The 22,005-nt window shown below is 42.3% G+C and overlaps 1 protein-coding gene across 3 annotated transcripts in view; it reads right to left on the bottom strand.

Annotated features, from left to right (window-relative positions):
* ADGRL3 (adhesion G protein-coupled receptor L3) overlaps positions 1–22,005 on the bottom strand; it is an 807,408-nt gene that overhangs the window by 450,803 nt on the left and 334,600 nt on the right. For all 3 annotated transcript variants that reach the window (XM_044305816.1, XM_044305825.1, XM_044305834.1), the window contains exon 10: positions 16,217–16,255. In XM_044305816.1, coding sequence (XP_044161751.1) covers positions 16,217–16,255 — 39 coding nt within the window. The remainder of the gene's footprint in view (positions 1–16,216; positions 16,256–22,005) is intronic.

Genomic DNA, 22,005 nt, shown 5'->3' with positions numbered 1-22,005 from the left:
AGATTTTATATAGGAGTGGGTTAAGGTTCACTGACTGATGGCCATTAGTAAATGGGAAAGGGGGGTGAGGTCCTCCAGAAAATATATAGTTCTTGATGCGACTCTGATAGGGGTGCTGAGCATACCTACTAAAATAACGGTAAAACAGTACTAACCCAAAAAGTTTTTCTGTATAGAAAAAAATTGCTTTAAAAAAAAGTAGGGGAATAGAATATGTAGTTATTCATGCGACTCTGATAGGGGTAATGGGCGTACCTACTGAAATAACACAAAAATTGTGTCAAAAACTGGCGGCCGTTGGCCAATGTGGATGTCAATGGGAAGGGGGGTGAGGCGGGAGGCCCCCTAGAAAATATATAGATCTTGATGCGACTCTGATAGGGATGCTGGGCGTACGTAATAAAATAACTGTAAAACTGTGCCAGTGACTGGCGGCCGTTGGCCTGTGTGGATGTCGATTGGGAGGGGGTGGGATATATAGTAGGGGTGCACCGAAATTCCGGCGGCCGAAAATGGGCCTAATCCATTTCGGCCGATATTGGTACATATCGGCAGAAAATAGCGGGGAGGGACTGGGAGGAGGAGCTGGAGGCCGGTGCGTTCACTGTGCTCCGGCCCCCAGCTCCAGTAGTTATAAAATGTGTACAATTAATAAGGATTCTATTCATGAGGCCCCCTCTGCAGTAGAACATTCAATATAGCCACATCCTACTCACAGAGCTGTTATCTTAATGCTGGCCGGCCGGGCAGACGAGCGGCAGCGTCACGACTGACGTCATGTGCCCGGCCTACTTTCTGAATGAAGGAGGCGGCGCAGGCATGTGACGTCAGTCGTGACGCTGCCGCTCGTCTGCCCTGTTCACTGTTATGGGGTGGGTGGGGTTCTGTGGATGGCACTGTTATGAGGTGGGGGGGTCTGTGGATGGCACTGTTATGGGGTGGGGGGGTCTGTGGATGGCACTGTTATGGGGTGGGGGGGGTCTGTGGATGGCACTGTTATGGGGTGGGTGGGGGTCTGTGGATGGCACTGTTATAAATATCATTAAAAAAAAGTATTTTAAAAGTATTTGGGCAAAAAGGCAGTTTTGGTTTCGGTTTTCAGTCAAGGGCATCCTGAATTTTCGGTTTCGGACCAGAATTTTCATTTCGGTGCACCCCTAATATATAGTGCTTTGTGCGACTGGCAGGAGCTCTGGGTGTACTGGGGCTCACTGGGTCAGCGACTGGTGGATGCTAGCCAGTGAGGATAATGATGGGGGGGGGGGGGGGATAAAGGGCCGCTAACAAAATTATAAAACTAAACGGCACTAAATATATATACAGGGAGTGCAGAATTATTAAGCAAGTTGTATTTTTGAGGATTAATTTTATTATTGAACAACAACCATGTTCTCAATGAACCCAAAAAACTCATTAATATCAAAGCTGAATATTTTTGGAAGTAGTTTTTAGTTTGTTTTTAGTTTTAGCTATTTTAGGGGGATATCTGTGTGTGCAGGTGACTATTACTGTGCATAATTATTAGGCAACTTAACAAAAAACAAATATATACCCATTTCGATTATTTATTTTTACCAGTGAAACCAATATAACATCTCAACATTCACAAATATACATTTCTGACATTCAAAAACAAAACAAAAACAAATCAGTGACCAATATAGCCACCTTTCTTTGCAAGGACACTCAAAAGCCTGCCATCCATGGATTCTGTCAGTGTTTTGATCTGTTCACCATCAACATTGCGTGCAGCAGCAACCACAGCCTCCCAGACACTGTTCAGAGAGGTGTACTGTTTTCCCTCCTTGTAAATCTCACATTTGATGATGGACCACAGGTTCTCAATGGGGTTCAGATCAGGTGAACAAGGAGGCCATGTCATTAGATTTTCTTCTTTTATACCCTTTCTTGCCAGCCACGCTGTGGAGTACTTGGACGCGTGTGATGGAGCATTGCCCTGCATGAAAATCATGTTTTTCTTGAAGGATGCAGACTTCTTCCTGTACCACTGCTTGAAGAAGGTGTCTTCCAGAAACTGGCAGTAGGACTGGGAGTTGAGCTTGACTCCATCATCAACCCGAAAAGGCCCCACAAGCTCATCTTTGATGATACCAGCCCAAACCAGTACTCCACCCTCCACCTTGCTGGCGTCTGAGTCGGACTGGAGCTCTCTGCCCTTTACCAATCCAGCCACGGGCCCATCCATCTGGCCCATCAAGACTCACTCTCATTTCATCAGTCCATAAAACCTTAGAAAAATCAGTCTTGAGATATTTCTTGGCCCAGTCTTGACGTTTCAGCTTGTGTGTCTTGTTCAGTGGTGGTCGTCTTTCAGCCTTTCTTACCTTGGCCATGTCTCTGAGTATTGCACACCTTGTGCTTTTGGGCACTCCAGTGATGTTGCAGCTCTGAAATATGGCCAAACTGGTGGCAAGTGGCATCTTGGCAGCTGCACGCTTGACTTTTCTCAGTTCATGGGCAGTTATTTTGCGCCTTGGTTTTTCCACACGCTTCTTGCGACCCTGTTGACTATTTTGAATGAAACGCTTGATTGTTCGATGATCACGCTTCAGAAGCTTTGCAATTTTAAGAGTGCTGCATCCCTCTGCAAGATATCTCACTATTTTTGACTTTTCTGAGCCTGTCAAGTCCTTCTTTTGACCCATTTTGCCAAAGGAAAGGAAGTTGCCTAATAATTATGCACACCTGATATAGGGTGTTGATGTCATTAGACCACACCCCTTCTCATTACAGAGATGCACATCACCTAATATGCTTAATTGGTAGTAGGCTTTCGAGCCTATACAGCTTGGAGTAAGACAACATGCATAAAGAGGATGATGTGGTCAAAATACTCATTTGCCTAATAATTCTGCACTCCCTGTATATATATATATATATATATATATATATATATATTTAAAACGGGGGGGGGGGGGGGAATATTTGCTCTGAAGAAAAAAAAAATATGGGAGCAGGATGGGGTTCACTGGAAAGTAATGGGAGGTAGATGGGGTGTGTATAGCGATTTTAGCGATTGGTGTAACTCTGACAGGAGCTCTGAGCGACAATAACCCTCTCTTATCTCCTTTCTGACAGAACTAAGGTGATCAGAGGGGGTGAAGTCAACAACCCAGACTCCTGTCCCCTGATTGGCCAACCTAGGACCATCGTGATTGGCCTTGGGTTGGCAAACTTTGATTGGTAGCTGTCTGTGACAGCTGCGAATCACAGCTCTGTCAAACACCTACATGCTGCCAGGTTCGCATCTGGGATGGCTGTTACAGCGCAAAGATAGCAGCGATCACTGATGCCTTCCATCTCTGATCGGTCCATTAGAGGGACGATCAGAGCCTCTAACAGTAGGTGGCTGTCGAAGCGCTGCTGCAGTCTCTGTTACAGTGCACCTCCCTCAAGACATGCGCTGGCTAATAAAACCAGTGATGATTGGTCCATGAGACTTCATGGACCAATTACAGCAATCGCTGACCTGGGTGTGCGCTCACAGGTCCCAGGCCGGCTAGCTGTGATTATCAGCTGTCCGTGACAGCTATCATCACAGCTCTGCCACCATGTTGTAAAACATGGTGACAGTTTCTAGCCATGACGTGTACACTCGTCATGGAGCACAACGTAACACTGCTCCATGACGGATGTACTCGTCAAATAGCAGTAAGGAGTTAATGCAATGACAGCAATAGTAAATAAAGTCAGAGTATGGGTAAATGCATGGTTGACAATATACTGCACCATTGCATATGTTAAGATTTTTAAAAGTAAAAATGTTTCAAAAATTGTCCCTTATTGGTGGCAGATGGTGTTAAACACACATTGTTATCGGGGAAAGATTGTTGCTTGTTCTGAGCAAGCTGTTCAAAAACTGTGCCTTTAAGCCCCTGTGCCATAAGAAACAGTGGCTTGTGCTGAACAAGCCTGGAAAATTGCTCCCTTTTTTGGGAGCAGCAGTGTGGATCTGAAAAGGGTAAGCTGTGTAGGGGGAATATTGGCAGCAATAATAGCAGGGTACAGACAAGGCAAGAGATGTGTGGCTGTGAAGACATAGTAGTAGCAGTAGTGACAAGTCAGTATATGTGTTGCTGTGTAGGGGTAATGATAGTGGAAGTCTGGGGAGTTGCATCTGGGAAGAAAGTAGCAGCAGAAGCCATATAAGTACAGAAAATTATGGTAGGTAGTCAGACAGCAGCAGTGGCATGATTGGCCCGGCGATAAGTAGACACAGCAATGGCAGATCTATTCATCTCAGCTGGAGATCTATGAAAATCCCTATGGACCCATGCCTCATTTATTTTGACAAATGCAATGTTTTGCACAATTGTGTAAATCAACTTTGGGTGACGATGCCACCTGCCAAGCTGAAACCCTTCTCTGAGATAACATTGGAGGCTGGACAGGACACTACACAGAAAGCACACTGGGACAGTTCCGGACACTCTTCCAGTCTGCCTCCAAAGAAGTCCTAGGACAAACTGCACATCCCAGGTGCAACTGAACCAATTTGTTCAGGAGGCGCATGTCCATTTCTTGAAGTATTGAAGTATATCAGGTTGGCCCAGTAGAGGCTGCTGCAGCTTCTGTTACTTGTTTTAGTTGAGACAGTGGGAGAGTGGTGACCTAAATTTTGGTGAGAGTGAGGAACTGTGCCACATTTAGAGAATGACAAAGCACATTTTAGGGACAACTGTCCAAAAGTATGAATGGCATAGAAAAGAATAAAATGTTGGTGATGGGGCGGAACTGCATCATATTTGGAGAACGACGAGAAATATTTTATAAACAGTTTGAACGAAGTATACTGCTCAAAGGTATGGTGTCAGACTCAAAGGGAGCATTAATCTCATCCTGCTGTGCCTATTGGAAGCAAGGGAGAACTTTGACCTGCTGTTACTTCTACTACTAATGGTCAGATGGCTGGTGCTGCTACTGCTGTTTGCAATACTACATCCATCTACATTCTGATTCCCTGATGACAAGGCACGAGTCTTTCATTTTCTACTCTGTCATTTACCATACCTTTTCTTATGAAGCCTATAAATGAAAAGTCACAGATTTGGTTTTGGTAAACTTATTATTAAATGGTAGCTAAATTGCAGCCGTTTTTTCTTTAATTTAAAAGAGGCACAACTATATGTCCCCATCTTCAAACACACTGGTATCAGTGCACTGAAATCCGCTGAACTGCTTATTTATAAAATGGTAGCTGCAGCTGTAAAAGAGGCGCAATTATACGTTGCCTTATACAAACACACTGGTACTGACTCACTGAAATGCACTGAACATCTTAATTATAAATGGTAGCAAAATTACAGCTGTTTTTCGGTAATTAAAAGAGGCACAACTATACGTCCCCTTCTACAAACACACTGGAATTGATGCATTGAAATATGCTAAACTGCTTAATGATGAAACAGTAGTAAAACTGCAGTTGTCTTTTGGTTATTAACAGAGGTTCAACTATACGTCCCCTTCCACAAACACACTGGTATTGACGCACTAAAACGAACTGAACTGCCGGATTATTAAATGGTAGCAAAATTGCAGCGTTTTTTTTGGCAATAAAGAAGGCACAATTAACCCCATAAGGACCCCCGCCACAGGTACGGTGCTGATGAACGTGATTTACCATACAAGTACGGAAGTCTGATCAGGCGGGTGCAGGAGCTGTGCCCCCCCAGACAGCGGCACGGACCCGGCAGTCACTGACAACTGGGCCCCTGCTGCATTCGCTGGCATTGGTGAAGACACTGATGCCGGCGTATTAACCCCTTGTATGCCGCGCTCAAAGCTGACATAAAAAAAAAAAACTGTGCCAAAACTACTATTTTTTTGCCACCTTATATCACAAATAGTGTAACACCAAGCAATCAAATGGTGTATGCACCCCAAAATAGTACCCATTAAACAGTCATCTCATCCCGCAAAAAAGACAATCGTCCAAAAGACAAAAACAACTACTGTATGGCTCTCAGACTATGGAGACACTAAAACATGATTTTTTTGTTTCAAAAATGCATTTATTGTGTAAAACTTAAATAAAATAAAAAAGTATACATATTAGGTATTGTCATGTCCGTGACAGCCTGCTGTAAAAAAATATCACATGACCTAACCCCTCAGATGAACACCGTAAAAAAATCTAATAAAAGCTATTTTTTGTTAACTTACATCACAAAAAGTGGAATACCAAGCGATCAAAAAGTCATATACACCCTAAAATAGTATCAAACCGCCCCCTACATAAGACAGTCTATATATGACGGATCGTTCCCATACACTTGTATAGGAGTGATCCGTCCCATTGAAATGAATGGGACGGCTTGGGTGTAATTACACCTGCTCACCGCTGCAGAGGCGACAGCGAGAAGGTAAACAGTGAAGAGGAGGCAGTGCTGGCACGGCGCGCGCCTCCTCTTCAAACAGCTAAACGTTGGGGGTGCCAGGTGTCAGACCCCCACCCATCTAATATTGATGACCTATTCTGAGGATAGGTCATCAATATTAAAAGCCTAGAGAATCCCTTTAATTTCATTTTGGGATACATATGACTTTTTGATCACTTTTAATATATATATTTTTTTAATAAACAGCAAATTTCTTTTGCTACTTTTTTTTTTCATTATGACATTCAGCGGGCATGATAAATATTTTTATATTTTATTCATTTCAAATATTATTTAAAATGTACTTTGTTTTTAAGTGATGCTAAGATTATTATTTTCGTGACACATTGTACTTCATGTTATGGGTACCGTAAATTCTGGCTAACTTTTTGGGTTTAGTTATGATCCAAAACATTCAGAAAATCTGGCAGTATTAGATTTTTTTATTTATTAGAAGCTTTCTGTAGATCATGCAAAGATCAATGAGTGTCTGTATTGTATTGGGCCTATGAAGGGGGAGCACAAGTCACAGCTTCCTCTGCCTTCCAAACTCCATTCTAGACTACAGCTAAGGGTGGTGGCAGTCCACACATAACCTCCTACAAGGGCTGAACTAGGATTATTAACCCTGATGGTGCCATTCAAGCATAGAGTTATACTGGGTGCAATACATAGCATAACATAACAAAGAAATAAAAAAATTGCAGATACCCCGTTGCTCTGACATACTGCACATTGCCCTATTTAAAGGCAATCAGTTTTCGAGTTGGTGTTTGGCTCACCGCTGGTAAAAGAATCCATGAGCTTAAAGACACTAGTTCTAGATGGATCCCTTCCTTTGTACCTCAGCTGCAAGGTAAAGGCCTAAGACACTTGCATAAAGTAAACGATACAAAGCTTGGACACTAACTACCAGTGACACAGCAAAGAAGATAGAGCTGTGTCTGCATGTGCAACCAGCATTCACAGTAAGAGCAGTAAATGTAACCTTTCTATACCATAGAAAAGGTATGGGGACAATGGAATGACAATATTTTTTGATAACTGCAATTAAAGTAATAGAGAGTAATCGCAAATATTAAGATCTTATCGATCTCATTTAGGCTACTTTCACTCTGGAGTTTTGGTTTCAGTTTGTGAAATCCGTTCAGGGCTCTCACAAGCGGTCCAAAACGGATCAGTTTTTCCCTAATGCATTCTGAATAGAAAAGGATCTGTTCAGAATGCATCAGTTTGCCTCCGTTCCGCCTCCATTCCACGCCTGATGATGCGGAGGCAAACAGATCCTGACACACAATGTAAGTCAATGGGGACGGATCCGTTTTCATTGACACAATGCATGAGGTTGTATTATCAGTGCGGATCCGTCTGTGCAGATCCATGACGGATCCACACCAAAAGCGAGTGTGGAAGTAGCCTTAGCATAAACATGTTATATTAACTATATTAATGGGAAAATCGATAGACAGGTTTTAGCACTAGGGGCAGGGCAGGGTCAGTTATTGCACTGTGTGTGTTATAGGGCTTGAGTTGTTCAATTAATGTTACATAATGAGTGTACATCACCATCAACTTATATTTTTGTATTCAATACTGCATTTTGTTTTCAATAAACCTGATACAACTACAAATTTTCTGTCTGTCAGGTTCCATAGTGTACTGCTGCAGATTCTGCTGCTACTACTACCCCTAGATGGCCACACATTTCCTGCCTTGTCCGTTAAATTCCATACTGTACTGCAGCTACTCCCGAAAAGGGAGCATTTTTGGACCATTTGTTCAGAACAGGTCAAATGCTTTTTCCAATACTACAGTGTGCATCTACAAGCAGGCATCTGCCCCCAATAAGGAATAATTTTTGGACTACATGTTCGAAACAAGCCTTTGCTTCTTCTGATGCTACCATGTGTGAACAAACTCTGTCAAACATCTCCAAAAAGGGATTATTTTTTTATTGTTCTCACCTTCAGGACCAGGCCATTTTTTGCAAATCTGACGTGTCACTTTATGTGGTGATAATTTTAAAACTCTTTTACTTATCCAGGCTTTGTTTTACCAAATTTACAAAAACAAATTCAAAATTTCAATTTCTCTGCTTTTAAAACAGATAGTGATACCTCTGAAAATATTTATTACTTTACATTTCCCAAATGTCTACTTCATGTTTGGATCATTTTGTAAATGACATTTTCTTTTTTGGGGACGTTAGAAGGCTTAGAAGTTTAGAAGCAAATCTTGATTTTTTTTTTCTGAAAATGTAAAAAAATAAAATAACTTTTTAAGGACCAGTTCTGGTCTGAAGTCACTTTGTGAGGCTTACATAATAGAAACCAACCATAAATAGCCCCATTTTAGAAACTACACCGTCAAGGTATTCAAAACTGATTTTACAAACTTTGTTAACCCTTTAGGTGTTCCACAAGAATTAAAGGAAAATGTACATGACATTTCAGAATTGAACTTTTTTGGCAGAATTTTATTTTTTCCAGTAACAAAGCAAGGGTTAACAACCAAACAAAACTCAATATTTATTACCCTGATTCTGTAGTTTAACACAATAAAAGCATTTTTGAAACAAAAAAAATAATAATCATTGTTTAGTGTCTCCATAGTCTGAGAGACATATTTTTTTTTTGGGCGATTGTCTTAGGTAGGGGCTCATTTTTTTGCGGGATGAGGTGACGGTTAGATTGCTACTATTTTAGAAAGGGATACGCCTTTGTGATCGCTTGGTGTTGCATTTTTTGTGATGTAAAGTGACAAAGTTTAATTTTATTTTTTGGACGGTGTTCACCTGAGGGGTTAGGTCATGTGATATTTTTATAGAGCCAGTTGATACGGATGCGGCGTAATATGTCTACATTTCTTGTTTTCCCTATTTTTTACAATTTTTTTAACTTTATTTTGGGAAAAGCACGCTTTTTTTTACTTGAAACTTTTAATTTTTTTTGTAAAACATTATTTTCACTTTATTTTTTTGTCCCATTCTGGGACTTTAACTTTTGGGAGTCTGATCGCCTTTACAATGCAATACAATACTTCTGTATTGTAATGCATTGGCTGTAAGTGTATGACACACTGTAATACACTTTAGCCTGCTTGCCTGTGAGATCCAGGGGGCTGGATCTCACAGGCTGTCACGGAAGACCGCCACGATGCCTAAGGAAGGCATACGGCTGCCTTCCCTGTCACTGCCAATGGCCACCCTGGACCCGGCAGTGCAAGGGTTAATGCGCCGCAGCAGAGCATGGGTTAATGCGGCAGGCATCAGTGCTTTTACCGATGCTGGCGAATACAGCAAGGGTCTGGCTATCAGTGACTGCTGGACCCCTGCCGCTGATCGGGCGGGTGCAGCGCCTGCACCCGCCCGATCAGCCCGCCGTACATGTACGGCGCTGGTCCTTAAGCCACATCCACGAGCGCCATACCCGCAGGTCCTTAAGGGGTTAAACAGGCTGTTCACCATCACCAGCAACCACACGTGTACCCATAGCCATATATGTCGCTATCACTTTAAGATTACTAATGCTGTCTTGGCATTAAAGAGTACAATTTACGGATACATTATGGCCTTTTGATTGTTTTTTATTTCTTTTTTCGGGATACTGAAAAAAATTGCAATTCTGTCAGTTCTTTTTATGATTTCTTATGGGGTTCACTATATTTTATAAATTACACTCATTTTACACAGATTTTTTTTATGTACCATTACTTATGTACTCTAAAATCACTTTAAAAATGTTATTTTTTTGCTGCTATGACTGCATTTCAAGGTGAAATGAGAGCTGTAGTTTGCAGGATAGGCTATAGTTTTTATTGCTACTATTTTGGGGTAGAAATTACCTTTAACCACTTTTTTGGAAGGGGAGGTAAAGAAAACAAGCGACTATTTATGAAATACATTGTTCAGTATAAATGACATGCTCATTTTATTTTTTGGGTTGGCAAAATTATGAAGATGCCAAACTCATAAAGTTCTTTTATGTTTCATTTTTGTAATTAAAAAATTGATTGTGATTAGTTTTTTATGCTGCCATATTCCCATAATATTTAAATTTTTATGCCAATTCAGCTTTATGAAGACTTGTGTTTTGCAAGGCTGTATTTTTTAAAGGGATTCTGTAACCCCCCTAACCCAAAAAACGATTTTAAAGCAGCCATGAAGCACAGCTTACCTGGATTAAGCTGTGCTCTTTTATCTTGTAATCCGTCCAGCAGTTTCTGCAAAAAACTTTTATTGATATGCAAATGAGTCCTGAATGTGCCCAGAGGGGCGTTTTGTTCTTCTTAGAGAGCCCAGTACCGCCCCTCTTACAGTGCCCAGCCCGCCTTCCTTGCACTGTCTAACCGCCCCCAGCCTGCCACAGCCTCTCCTCCCCCTCCCTCACGCCGAACGAACTCTCGCACAGGCGCAGTACCCACTGAGGGCTGCGCCTGTGCGATCAGCAGGAGACTGAAGGCAGGAGCTTCATCCTCGTCACTGGGCATGCGCCGAGCCCAGTGACGTCCGATCCTCGCTCTTCCCTGCTGACTGAGGGAAGAGCGAGCATCGGACGTCACTGGGCTCGGCGCATGCCCAGTGACGAGGATGAAGCTCCTGCCCTCAGTCTCTTGCTGATCGCACAGGCGCAGCCCTCAGTGGGTACTGCGCCTGTGCGAAAGTTCGTTCGGCGTGAGGGAGGAGAGGCTGTGGCAGGCTGGGGGCGGTTAGACAGTGCAAGGAAGGCTGGGCACTGTAAGAGGGGCGGTACTGGGCTCTCTAAGAGGAACAAAACGCCCCTCTGGGCACATTCAGGACTCATTTGCATATCAATAAAAGTCGTTTTTTGCAGAAAACGGATTACTGCTGGACGGATTACAAGATAAAAGAGCACAGCCTAATCAAGGTAAGCTGTGCTTCATGGCTGCTTTAAAATCGTTTTTTGGGTTAGGGGAGGTGACAGAATCCCATTAATAGCAATTTATTTTGTGTTTTTTTTTCTTAAGGGGTTCCCCGTTGTGGGTAGATAATGATAACTTTCTTATTTATAGCCTTTATACAGCCTTTAATGTTTTACTACATTTGCACTGTACATTTTTTTCTTAAACTTCTTTTTGTGTTACCATACCCTGGACTGCCTGGACCAGCTGCCTCGTGTGCCTATCCTTCTCAAGAGGTAGCGAACTGGTGTTCCCCTCGGGAAAATCTATCCCCACCATCAGGGGTACTGTGAAGATCGAGGGGTTCACTTAGACAACTCCCTTACAGGAGGTAGGAGACGTGGCACAGTGGGTTCACACCCACTGGTTCATGACAACTGTGAGGAAATTGATATGCAAAACACTTTAATTATAGTCAATTAATTATAATTATAGTGTTAACCCAACTAATAACATTTAATTTGTCCATATAAATTAAAGGTGTTGTTTGGGTTCAGAGCTGAGAATAGGAGTATTTCAAGCTCCGATGCTCTCCCTTGCCCTAGGCTTATTTGTTTACTCTAGAACACTGCTAGGCGGAGGCTTGCGTGCAGCAGTGTTTTCGCTGATGTTTCTAGTACTGATGGGACGACTTTAGAGCTGCCCTAGCCGTTTTACAGGCTAGGGCAGTGCTAAAGCCCGCCCATTAGTACCGGTGACATCACTGGACGGAAGCCTCCGCCTAGCAGTCCCTATGGAGGGCCTGTTACATCACTGGATCTCCATAAAATGCCTTTGCCCTGCTCGATTCACCGCAGAGCAAAGGAGAGCATCGGAGCGTGAAATCTTTAAAAAAAAAGATGCTCATGTTAGTGGGGGGCTGCCTAGGTGAAAATGTCGGTATGTCTGGGTTCTGCTCTGAACGTGGACAATACACAATTTAATAATACACAAAAAACCAAGCCTCTTAAACACACGATTACAATTATAGTAAATTATTTTTTTATAAAGTTCTGTCTGCACATTCTACATTAAACCCTTGAATACCAGAGATTTTTTCATTTATGCCTTTATATTTTTCTTCCCCGTCTTTCCAGAGCCATACAATTAGCATAAACATGTTTTCACAAGTTTTATTATTACGTTCCCGTAACCTTATGAGGGCTTGTTTGTTGTGGGACAAGTTGTACTGTCTAATGCCACCATTTAATATGGCATTCAATGTGGTGGATTTAGAAGAAAAATGCTATTCCGCCACAATTTTATAGGTTTGGTCCTTACAACATTCCCTATGGGGCAAAACTGACCTGTGTCTTTCATTCTCTGGGTCAGTATGATTACAACAATAACATTTATTTATTGCGTTTTAATACTGAAAAAATTAAAACTTGGGAAAAAATGTTATTTACATATATATTCTATAGTTGTCTACTGAGCTTTGTTGAGGCTCATTTTTTGTAGGACCATCTGTAGTTTTTATTGATACCATTTAAGAGTGTGTTTTGTTGTAGTCTCCAAAGCATTGCTCCCAGTTACCCAGAATTCTACTCTACACTGATGAGTGGCAACACCCTGAAACAGCTGTCTGAGGATGAATAATTGGCTTAGGTTTTCCCCTGTCACATCCTTAAGGCTTGTAACAGAGCTGGACATAGGGGCCACTTAATATGGTGGATCCGGTTAGCTCTATAATGGGGACACCACTTCGTTTGGTTTTCCTTCTCTGGAGGGATTTCTGGTTTTCACTGTGTTGAAGACACATAACTGGGGCTCCACAGTTATTTTGCATATTACTGTTTCTCAGAGAGATTTGCTGTGTTAAGACTCTTAAATGAAGTTCAGCAGTGTTTTTTGTAGCTGGTTTCCCCAAGATCAGCTATTTTGTTTAAGTAGTCTCCAAAGCATTGCTTCCAGTTAGCAAGAATCTATTCCATACTGATGAGGGGCAACACCCCAAAACAGCTGTCTGTGGACGGATAACTGGCTTAGATTTTCACCTGTCACATCCTTAAAGGGTTACTGCAGTTTTTTTAAACTGATGATCTATCCTCTGGATAGATCATCAGCAACTAAACGGCGGGGGTCTGACACCCGGAACCCCTGCCGATCCGCTGTTTAAGAAGGCAGCGGCGTTGGCAGTAGCACTGTGGCCTTATCGCCGTTTACCGCAGGCCCAGTGACGTCACGATTGGCATCGATGGCCTGGGTGGGACTAAGCTTTGTTCAATTAAATGGAGCTTATCCCCGTCCAGGCGATTGATACTAGTCGTGACGTCACTGGGCCCGCAGTAAACAGCGAGGAGGCCGCTGCACTACTGCCAGCGCCGCTGCCTTCTTAAACAGCTGATCGGCGGGGGTTCCAGGTTTCGGATCCCCGGCCAGAGGATAGATCATAAGTTTAAAAAAACTGCAGAACCCTTTAAACGCTTGTAACAGAGCTGGATTTTGACATAGGAGTCCTTTAATATGGTGAATCTGGTGATCTCTATAATGGGGAAACTCCTTCTCTGTAGGGATTTCTGTATTTTATTGTGTTGAAGACACGTAACTGTGGCTCCATGGTTATTTAGCATATTTCTGTTTCCCAGGGAGCTTTGCACTTTGGATTGCTATGTTAAGACTCTTAAATGAGGATCTACAGTCTTCTTTTTTAGCTGGTTTCCCCAAGTTCAGCTATTGTTTTGTTTGAGTAGCCTCCAAAACATTGCTCCTGGTTAGCCAGAATCATACTCCACACTGATGAGGGGCAACATCCTGAAACAGCTGTCTGCGGATGAATAACTGGTTTAGGTTTTCCCCTGTCACATCCTTAAGGCTTGTAACAAATCTGGATCTTGACATAGGGTCCACTTAATATGGTGGATCTGGTGATCTCTATAATGGGGACACCCCTTTGCTTGGTTTTCCTTCCCTGGAGGGATTTCTGGCTTTCACTGTGTTGAAGAGCCATAGCTGGGGCTACATGGGTATTTTGCATATTACTGTTTCCCAGGAAGATTTGTATTTTGGATTCCTGTGTTGAGACTCTTAAATGTGGCTTGGCAGTGTTTTTTATAGATGGTTTCCCCATGTTCAGTTACTGTTTTGTTTGAATTTGTAGTGTGTGTGACTTTTTGATCACATTTTATTTTAAAAAATTGGCCTAAGTGAAGCGATGAAAAGATTACAAATTTAATATATATTTTTTTAATTGTAGATGTATTTTTATTTTATTCTAGTGAAGGGGGTGATTTTTATATTTTTTTTATATAACTACAGTCTAAACTGAATTTGCTATTATCCTATGTTGGCATGCCACCTGAAGGCCAACATACAAATTGCAGCTCTAATATGCTGGGTCTCTTCGGAGAGACTCAGCATATTAGATCGAAGGACCAACTTCAACGATAAAGGGTTGAATGCCTGCAATCAGCATTATTGCCGATCACAGACATGAGCTGCGGGCCTCTGCTGTTTGTACCTCAAATGGATCTAGAGCTTTCCTCATTTATTACTCCAATGGCTCTGCTAGATTAATATCAAGCTGAGAGCTCAGGGACATGGCCCATTGTCAGGGTGCATGTCCTGTCTGATGCAGCTGGTGGCAGTTGAAGGATCGAAAAAGAGCAAAAAGCAGGTGGTGCTATGCAGATAGATTTTATTAATTAACTCTGGCTAGTCTAAATTTCTAATTACATGTAATACACAAGTTTTCAGATCCAGGTGCTGGTTTGAAAACGGTAGAATATTTTTCATGGGACAACTCCTTTAGCCATTAGACTCCCAGCATCCTCTCTACGCATTCCACAGCCGATTTGTGGGCACATATCAGAGGACCGGAGGTTAGTATCAACATACAAATGACAGATCCAGAGTCAATGGCAGGTGTTCTATGCATGTATTACTACTGTACCTAACAGGGCTTATCAGAGGTAACAGATCCCCTGTGTGCGCATATTAGAAAAGTCCTCTATATACAATCCACATCCAGTTTGTTGGCGCATAGCGGCGGAATGGTGGTGAGTATTAACATACAGATTATGCATAGGTTCTATGCATGTATTACTGTACTTAACAGGGTTCTCCGGGAATTAAGAAAATGAAAATACTTAAATATTACTGTATTATGAATATATTCCCTAATACCTTTCATTTGTTATAATGCATTGTTTTGTCTAGGAAGCAATCATTAGGAGAAATAATATGGCAGCTGTCCTATTAGAACACACAAACATGTCCTAATAACACAGCAGGACAAGTTCAAGATCTTCAGCTGAATCTCTGTAGGAATGGAGTTCATGAGGAGACATGAAGTACAGAGAGGAAGGTGGGGATTTGGCTAATAAGCAATAGCTTTTGTATGCAGTATCCATTTCCACAGCCCCACATTACCACAGTCTGTCCTGACCATCCTCTTTGTACTTCATGTCTTCTCATAAACTTCATTCCCACAGAGATTCAGCTGAAGATTTTATCTTTTGTATCAAGTAGGAAAGGTGAATGAGGCAGCTCCTTGGTACAGAGTTCTGAAGTAACGTTCCTCCTGTGTGATTAGGACAGGTTTTGTGTGTATTAATAGGACGGCAGCCATTTATTTCTCTGATGATTGCTTCCCAGACAAAACAAGCCTTTATAACTAATGATATTTATAATAAAGTAATATTTAGGTACTTTCATTTTCTTAATTCCTGGAGAACCCCTTTAATAGGGCTTGAAGCAGGTGACAGGATCTGTTTAGTTTCATTAATAAGATTTAAAACAGATAACAATATTATCACCAGATGCTTAGTGATGCAAAATCTGCACTACTACATTATTGCTAAGATAAATGTAGCCAGAAAGTAATTTTTTCAACATGATTAACAGTATAACACTTTCATAAAAGCCATGAGACTTTCATTATAACATTTCAAATATATAGCAAGATATATACATTTTACCTGGACATATGCTCTGCATGAACGTTCTCTTTTCTGCAGCTGTCAAAAGAATAAGAAAAATATCAAATTAGTGTAAAAATTATTTTGATACAAGTACATAAATTGGAAAAATCTAAGTAACAAAGTGGATCAATTATTAAAAGACAGAAAAAGCTCCCAGTGTATACAGTACGTGGTAACATAGCTATATTGTCCATTTCCCATAATTTTTATTTTTCTGTGAAGAATAGTTCACAAGCTTTTGAATCTCTTAGCAACATAGGCAAAATAGGAACAATATACCGTAGTTGCATTTAGAAGTAGAAATATATGGTTGTACTCTCACAATTACCTACAAGGTGGGATACTATCTCACAGCAATGGCTAGAATTGGAGAAATCTTTTGTAACAATCATTTAATCCGTGTAATGCCACAATGAATAGAAATTGCAGAGAGCAGGGTCTCTTCTGAACCTGACTATAAGTTCTGATGATAGCAAACATTGGGGCAGAGCAGACTGGTCATAGACCCTACTGGGAAGATTCCTGGTGGGCCGATGCTCAGAGTGCTGCCAGAGCCCTCCTCATGGGTGGGTAAATAGGAATCTAATAATTAATGCTGGGAATGTCAGGTACTCATGTACCCAACTAGAAGGTGCAAGTACCTCTTGATCTGTATATAGTTGAATACTGTGGAGGCACACAGGAGCCAATGGCTCCCTGCCATGCTGTTCACCATCATAGTGTCACCGCCAGTTCTGTGAGAAGGTCTGGCAGACGTTCTTCTCTACCTATTGTATGATGTTCTTTGTTTTGGTTTCACTTTGTCATCTCCTTTCCTTCTGCCAGGTGTCACTTATTTAGACTAATAGTCTTCTTTTATATTCCTTCCCATACTGCCTCACTTTGCGGGTTTATACTACTTCCTGGGTGAAGTGTTCACTGCTGGAGGCTGCTTTTTGCTCAGATAAGTCTTTTGCATTATTGTGTTTTCTTGCTGGCTTGATGCTAGGTGACCCTGACTCCGTCCATATTAAGTGCAGGGAGCCGGAGGTCATGTCCCATCACTATTATAGGGTTTTCAGGTGTCACACAGTCTTAGGTACGTGAGCATGCAATCGTCTAGCATTGAGACCCTTGCTTCTGCCAGGTGTCACTTATTTAGACTAATAGTCTTCTTTTATATTCCTTCCCATACTGCCTCACTTTGCGGGTTTATACTACTTCCTGGGTGAAGTGTTCACTGCTGGAGGCTGCTTTTTGCTCAGATAAGTCTTTTGCATTATTGTGTTTTCTTGCTGGCTTGATGCTAGGTGACCCTGACTCCGTCCATATTAAGTGCAGGGGGCCGGTGGTCATGTCCCATCACTATTATAGGGTTTTCAGGTGTCACACAGTCTTAGGTACGTGAGCATGCAATCGTCTAGCATTGAGACCTTTGCATGTGCATAGCAGTCAGGGAGGGCTCTTAGGGTTTTAAAAGGCTCGCCTATATGCTCCTTAGTCAAGCCAGTCAGTCATTTATTTACACGTTACAGCTATCTGCAACTTCATCCGTGACATTATAAACCGCCTTAATCGTCTTAAGCATGGATCCGGTTTCAGCCTTAAGTGACCACATGCAAAGTCTTTCGCTGGAGGTAGCAGATCTCCATAAAAATGTGTCTCAGTTTCAGGTGACCGGATTTGTTGGCGTTCATGGAGTTTGTTCCGAGCCTAAGATCTCGCTTCCGGATACGTTCTCCGGGGGTAGTGAGAATTTTGTTCCCTTTAGAGAGACTTGCAAACTCCATTTTCACCTACTTCCCTATTCCTCTGGTGATGAGGAGCAGAGGGTGGGGATCATCATCTCGCTGCTCAGGGATAACTCTCTGTCTTTGGCCTTTTCGCTACCAGTGGGGGCACAGCCCCTCCCGGTCGGTGGATGAATTTTTTGTAGCCCTGGGGCAGATATATGATGACCCGGATCGTATTGTTCTGGCTGTCTCATTCAGTGCGCAGGGGTCTCAGTCTGTCTCAATCCCCTCTGAGGAGGAGGCCATGCAGCTGCGTTTGCTTGCCTATGATAGTAGAGGATTCAGCTCTCAGAGGAGGTATTGTTTCTGTTGTGGGGGTATAAATCATTTGGCTAATGTTTGGATTCATTAAGTTTTCTGAGGGTTAAAAAAAAAAAAAGAGAGAGAGAAACCCTCTAAAAACGTTCCATTTGCTACTATTGGCAAGTTTGATGCAGAAATTGAAGGTTTGCCGTTTGCTTGTAGTTCCCGTTTTCTCCTACCTGCCAGGGTGGCGCTAGACAGCAAGAACATTGTGAGAATTTTGTAGATAGTGGAGCAGTTGTCAATCTCACTGATAATCAATTTGCAACAACGCATGGTTTCCAGGTGTGCACTTTGGAAAAAGGTATACATGTTTTTGCTATCGATTCCGCTCCACATTCTCATAGATCGTTAAAGGGCATAGTTCACAATATCCGTTTTGACTGTGGGTGACGCTCATGTTGAGGATATGTCATGTTTCGTCTTAAGCGGATTACCTACTCCTCTAGTGTTGGGGCTACCCTGGCTCACTAAACATAACCCCACCATTGATTGGCAAGCAAGGCAAATTAATGGTTGGAGTGAGTTTTGCAGAGAGAATTGCCTCATGGCGTCTCTTTCAGAGGTTTCTACAAAGACTGTGCCATCTTCTCTCTCTGAATTTTCTGATGTGTTTTCCGAGAGTGGCTTCCAGGAGTTGCCCCCTCACGGGGAGTAAGACTGCCCTATTAATCTCATCCCAGGCGCCAAGCTGCCAAAATCACGATTATACAATCTCTCCCAACCTGAAAGAGTCGCTTGCGTACTTATATCTCTGAGAGCCTAAGAAAGGGACACATCCGACCCTCCAAGTCACCTGTTGCCGCTGTTTTTTTTTTTTTTTGCTAAGAAAAAATATGCTTCTTTAAGACCTTGTCTGGATTTCAGGGAGCTGGACAGTATCACAATTTGTGACCCATATCCGCTTCCTCTGATCCCCGACCTGTTTAACTAGATTGTTGGGGCTAAAGTTTTTTCTAAGTTGGATTTAAGAGGGGCATACAACTTGGTCAGGGAAGGGGATGAATAGAAGATGGCCTTCAATACCCCTGAGGGTCATTTCGAGAATTTGGTTATGCCCTTTTGTTTGATGAATGCTCCGGCCGTCTTCCAACATTTTGTTTACAGCATTTTTTATCATTTAATGGGGAAATTTGTACTGGTGTATCTAGATGACATTTTTTCTCCTGATTTCAAGACTCATCGGGACCACCTATGTCAGGTCTTGCTGATTCTGCGGGAGAATAAATTGTACGCTAAACTGAAAAAATGTGTGTTTGCAGTTCCGGAGATTCAATTTCTTGGTTTTCTTCTCTCCGCTTCTGGTTTTCGGATGGACCCTGAGAAGGTCCGCGCTGTGCTTAATTGGGAGCTTCCTGAGAATCAAAAGTCGCTGATGCGGTTTTTGGGTTTTGCCAATTACAGAAAGTTAATTTCTGAATTATTCCTCTGTTGTTAAGCCACTCACTGATATGACTAAAAAGGGGGTGGATTTTTCCTTGTGGTCGGTAGATGCGCTTAAAGCCTTTTCTAGTATTAAGGAGAGTTTTGCTTCTGCTCCCATTTTGGTACAACCTGATGTCTCTCTACCTTTTATTGTTGAGGTGGATGCTTCTGAGGTGGATGTGGGTGCGGTCTTATCTCAGGGTTCCTCTCCTGCCAAATGGCGACAGTGTGCTTTTTTCTCAAGGAAACTCTCCTCTGCACAGAGAAATTACGATGTGGGAGATAGGGAGTTGTTGGCCATCAAATTAGCTTTTGAGGAATGGTGCCATTGGTTAGAGGGAGCCAGACACCCTATTACCGTGTTTACCGACCATAAGAATCTGGCTTACTTGGAATTGGCCAAGTGTCTGAACCCGAGACAGGCCAGATGGTCTTTGTTCTTTTCTAGGTTTAATTTTGTTGTTACGTTCCACCCTGGGGTTAAAAATGTGAAGGCGGATGCCCTGTCACGTTGTTTTTTCGGGAGGGGGGAACTTTGAAGACCCTGGTCCCATTTTTGCTGAAGGGGTGGTCATCTCTGCTCTTTATCTTGATTTAAAAGGCAGGCAGCCCAGGCAGAGGCTTCTGATCTTTGTCCTCCTGGGAGGTTTTTGTGCCTCTTGCTTTACGACACAAGGTTTTTAAGGAGCACCACAATACTGTCCTTGCTGGGCACCCAGGGAGTAGAGCCACAGTGGATCTCATTGCTTGGAGATTCTGGTGGCCGGCTCTTCGTAAGACGGTTGAGGGTTTTGTGGCAGCCTACGAGACCTGCGCTCGTGCCAAGGTCCCTCATTTACGGCCATCGGGTTCTCTCCTCCTGTTACCCATTCCTTCCTGTCCCTGGACGCATCTGGACTTCATTACAGACCTGCCTCGTTCCTCGGGGAAGACTGTTATTCTGGTGGTAGTGGACCGTTTTAGCAAAATGGCGCATTTCATTCCCTTTCCTGGGTTACACAAAGCTAAGACGCTGGCGCAAGCGTTTGTTGATCACATTGTTAAATTGCATGGCATTCCTTCAGACATCGTTTCTGATCGGGGCACGCAATTTGTTTTCAGATTCTGGAAGGCCTTCTGTTCTCGCTTAGGGGTTCAGTTGTTGTTCTCTTCTGCTTTTTTTAACCGCAGTCGAATGGTCAGACCAAACGTGTCAATCAGAATCTGGAGACATATCTGTGCTGTTTTGTGGCAGAGAATCAGAGGATTTGTATTCTTTTTTGTCCCTTGCTGAGTTTGCTTTAAATAACCTTCGCCAGGAGTCCTCTGATAAGTCACCATTTTTTGGTGCATATGGGTTTCATCCGCAGTTTGGGACATTCTCTGGAGAGGGGTATTCTGGTTTACCTGATGAGGAGAGATTTTCCTTGTCCTTGTCATTTATTTGGCAAAAGATTCATGGTAATCTGAAGAGGATGAGTGAGAGATATATTTTTATGGACACAGTGATGCCCATGATGTTTATCTTTTTTATTATGTTTTTTTTTCTAAGGAAAGGGTGAATAATATTTTTATTTTTGTACTTTGTTTTGTACTTTTTTGTTAGCCCCTCTAGGAGGCTACAATGTCCACAGCTTTTTTTATTTATTTTTTTATTTTATAGAATATTACTATACTCCCATAAGGAGTGTAGTAATACATGGATTGCTGATCTGCTATGGTGCATGCCACCTGCAAAATAGGAACTGCAGCTCTAATATGCTGGGTCTCTTCACAGAGACCCAGCGTATTATAATTAATGACTGGTATCCCCAATCAACGCACAAGGATGCCGGTCTTAACCGGCACTCACTTCCGGGTTTTTCACCCTTAAAATGCCGTGATCACACTTGATCATGGCATCTAAAGGCTGTAATGTCCATGATTATTGCCGGTCGCAGACATTAGCCACCAGCTATGGAGCTTGCTGCACACATGAGCGGGCGCCATGTTTAAAGACTGCACAAAAGAATTGAAACTTAAATTTAAGTTTTTTTTTTACATATTTTCATTCATGATCTATCATCAGGATAAGTCATCAATATGCTGTGATTTTTTTTCTGCAGCATGTGGATAAACTTTTTGTACATTCTCAAACACTGTTCAGTGTACTGTGTGCTGCAAACAACCTTCGAGAGAGTCTACATGCTTGAGATTTGCACAGAGCTAATTTGCATACCCTTTTTCCCAGAGGAGCATTGCTTGGTCAATAAGACTGCTTACGGAAGGTTCATATGGAGGATTTTGGGAACGGGTTTCAAAGCAGAT

This window comes from Bufo gargarizans, chromosome 1 (assembly GCF_014858855.1).
Source record: "Bufo gargarizans isolate SCDJY-AF-19 chromosome 1, ASM1485885v1, whole genome shotgun sequence".
NCBI classification, from domain to species: Eukaryota; Metazoa; Chordata; class Amphibia; order Anura; family Bufonidae; genus Bufo; species Bufo gargarizans.
The sequence above is the reverse complement of the archived record's forward strand: the minus strand, read 5'-3'. Positions and strand labels throughout refer to the sequence as shown.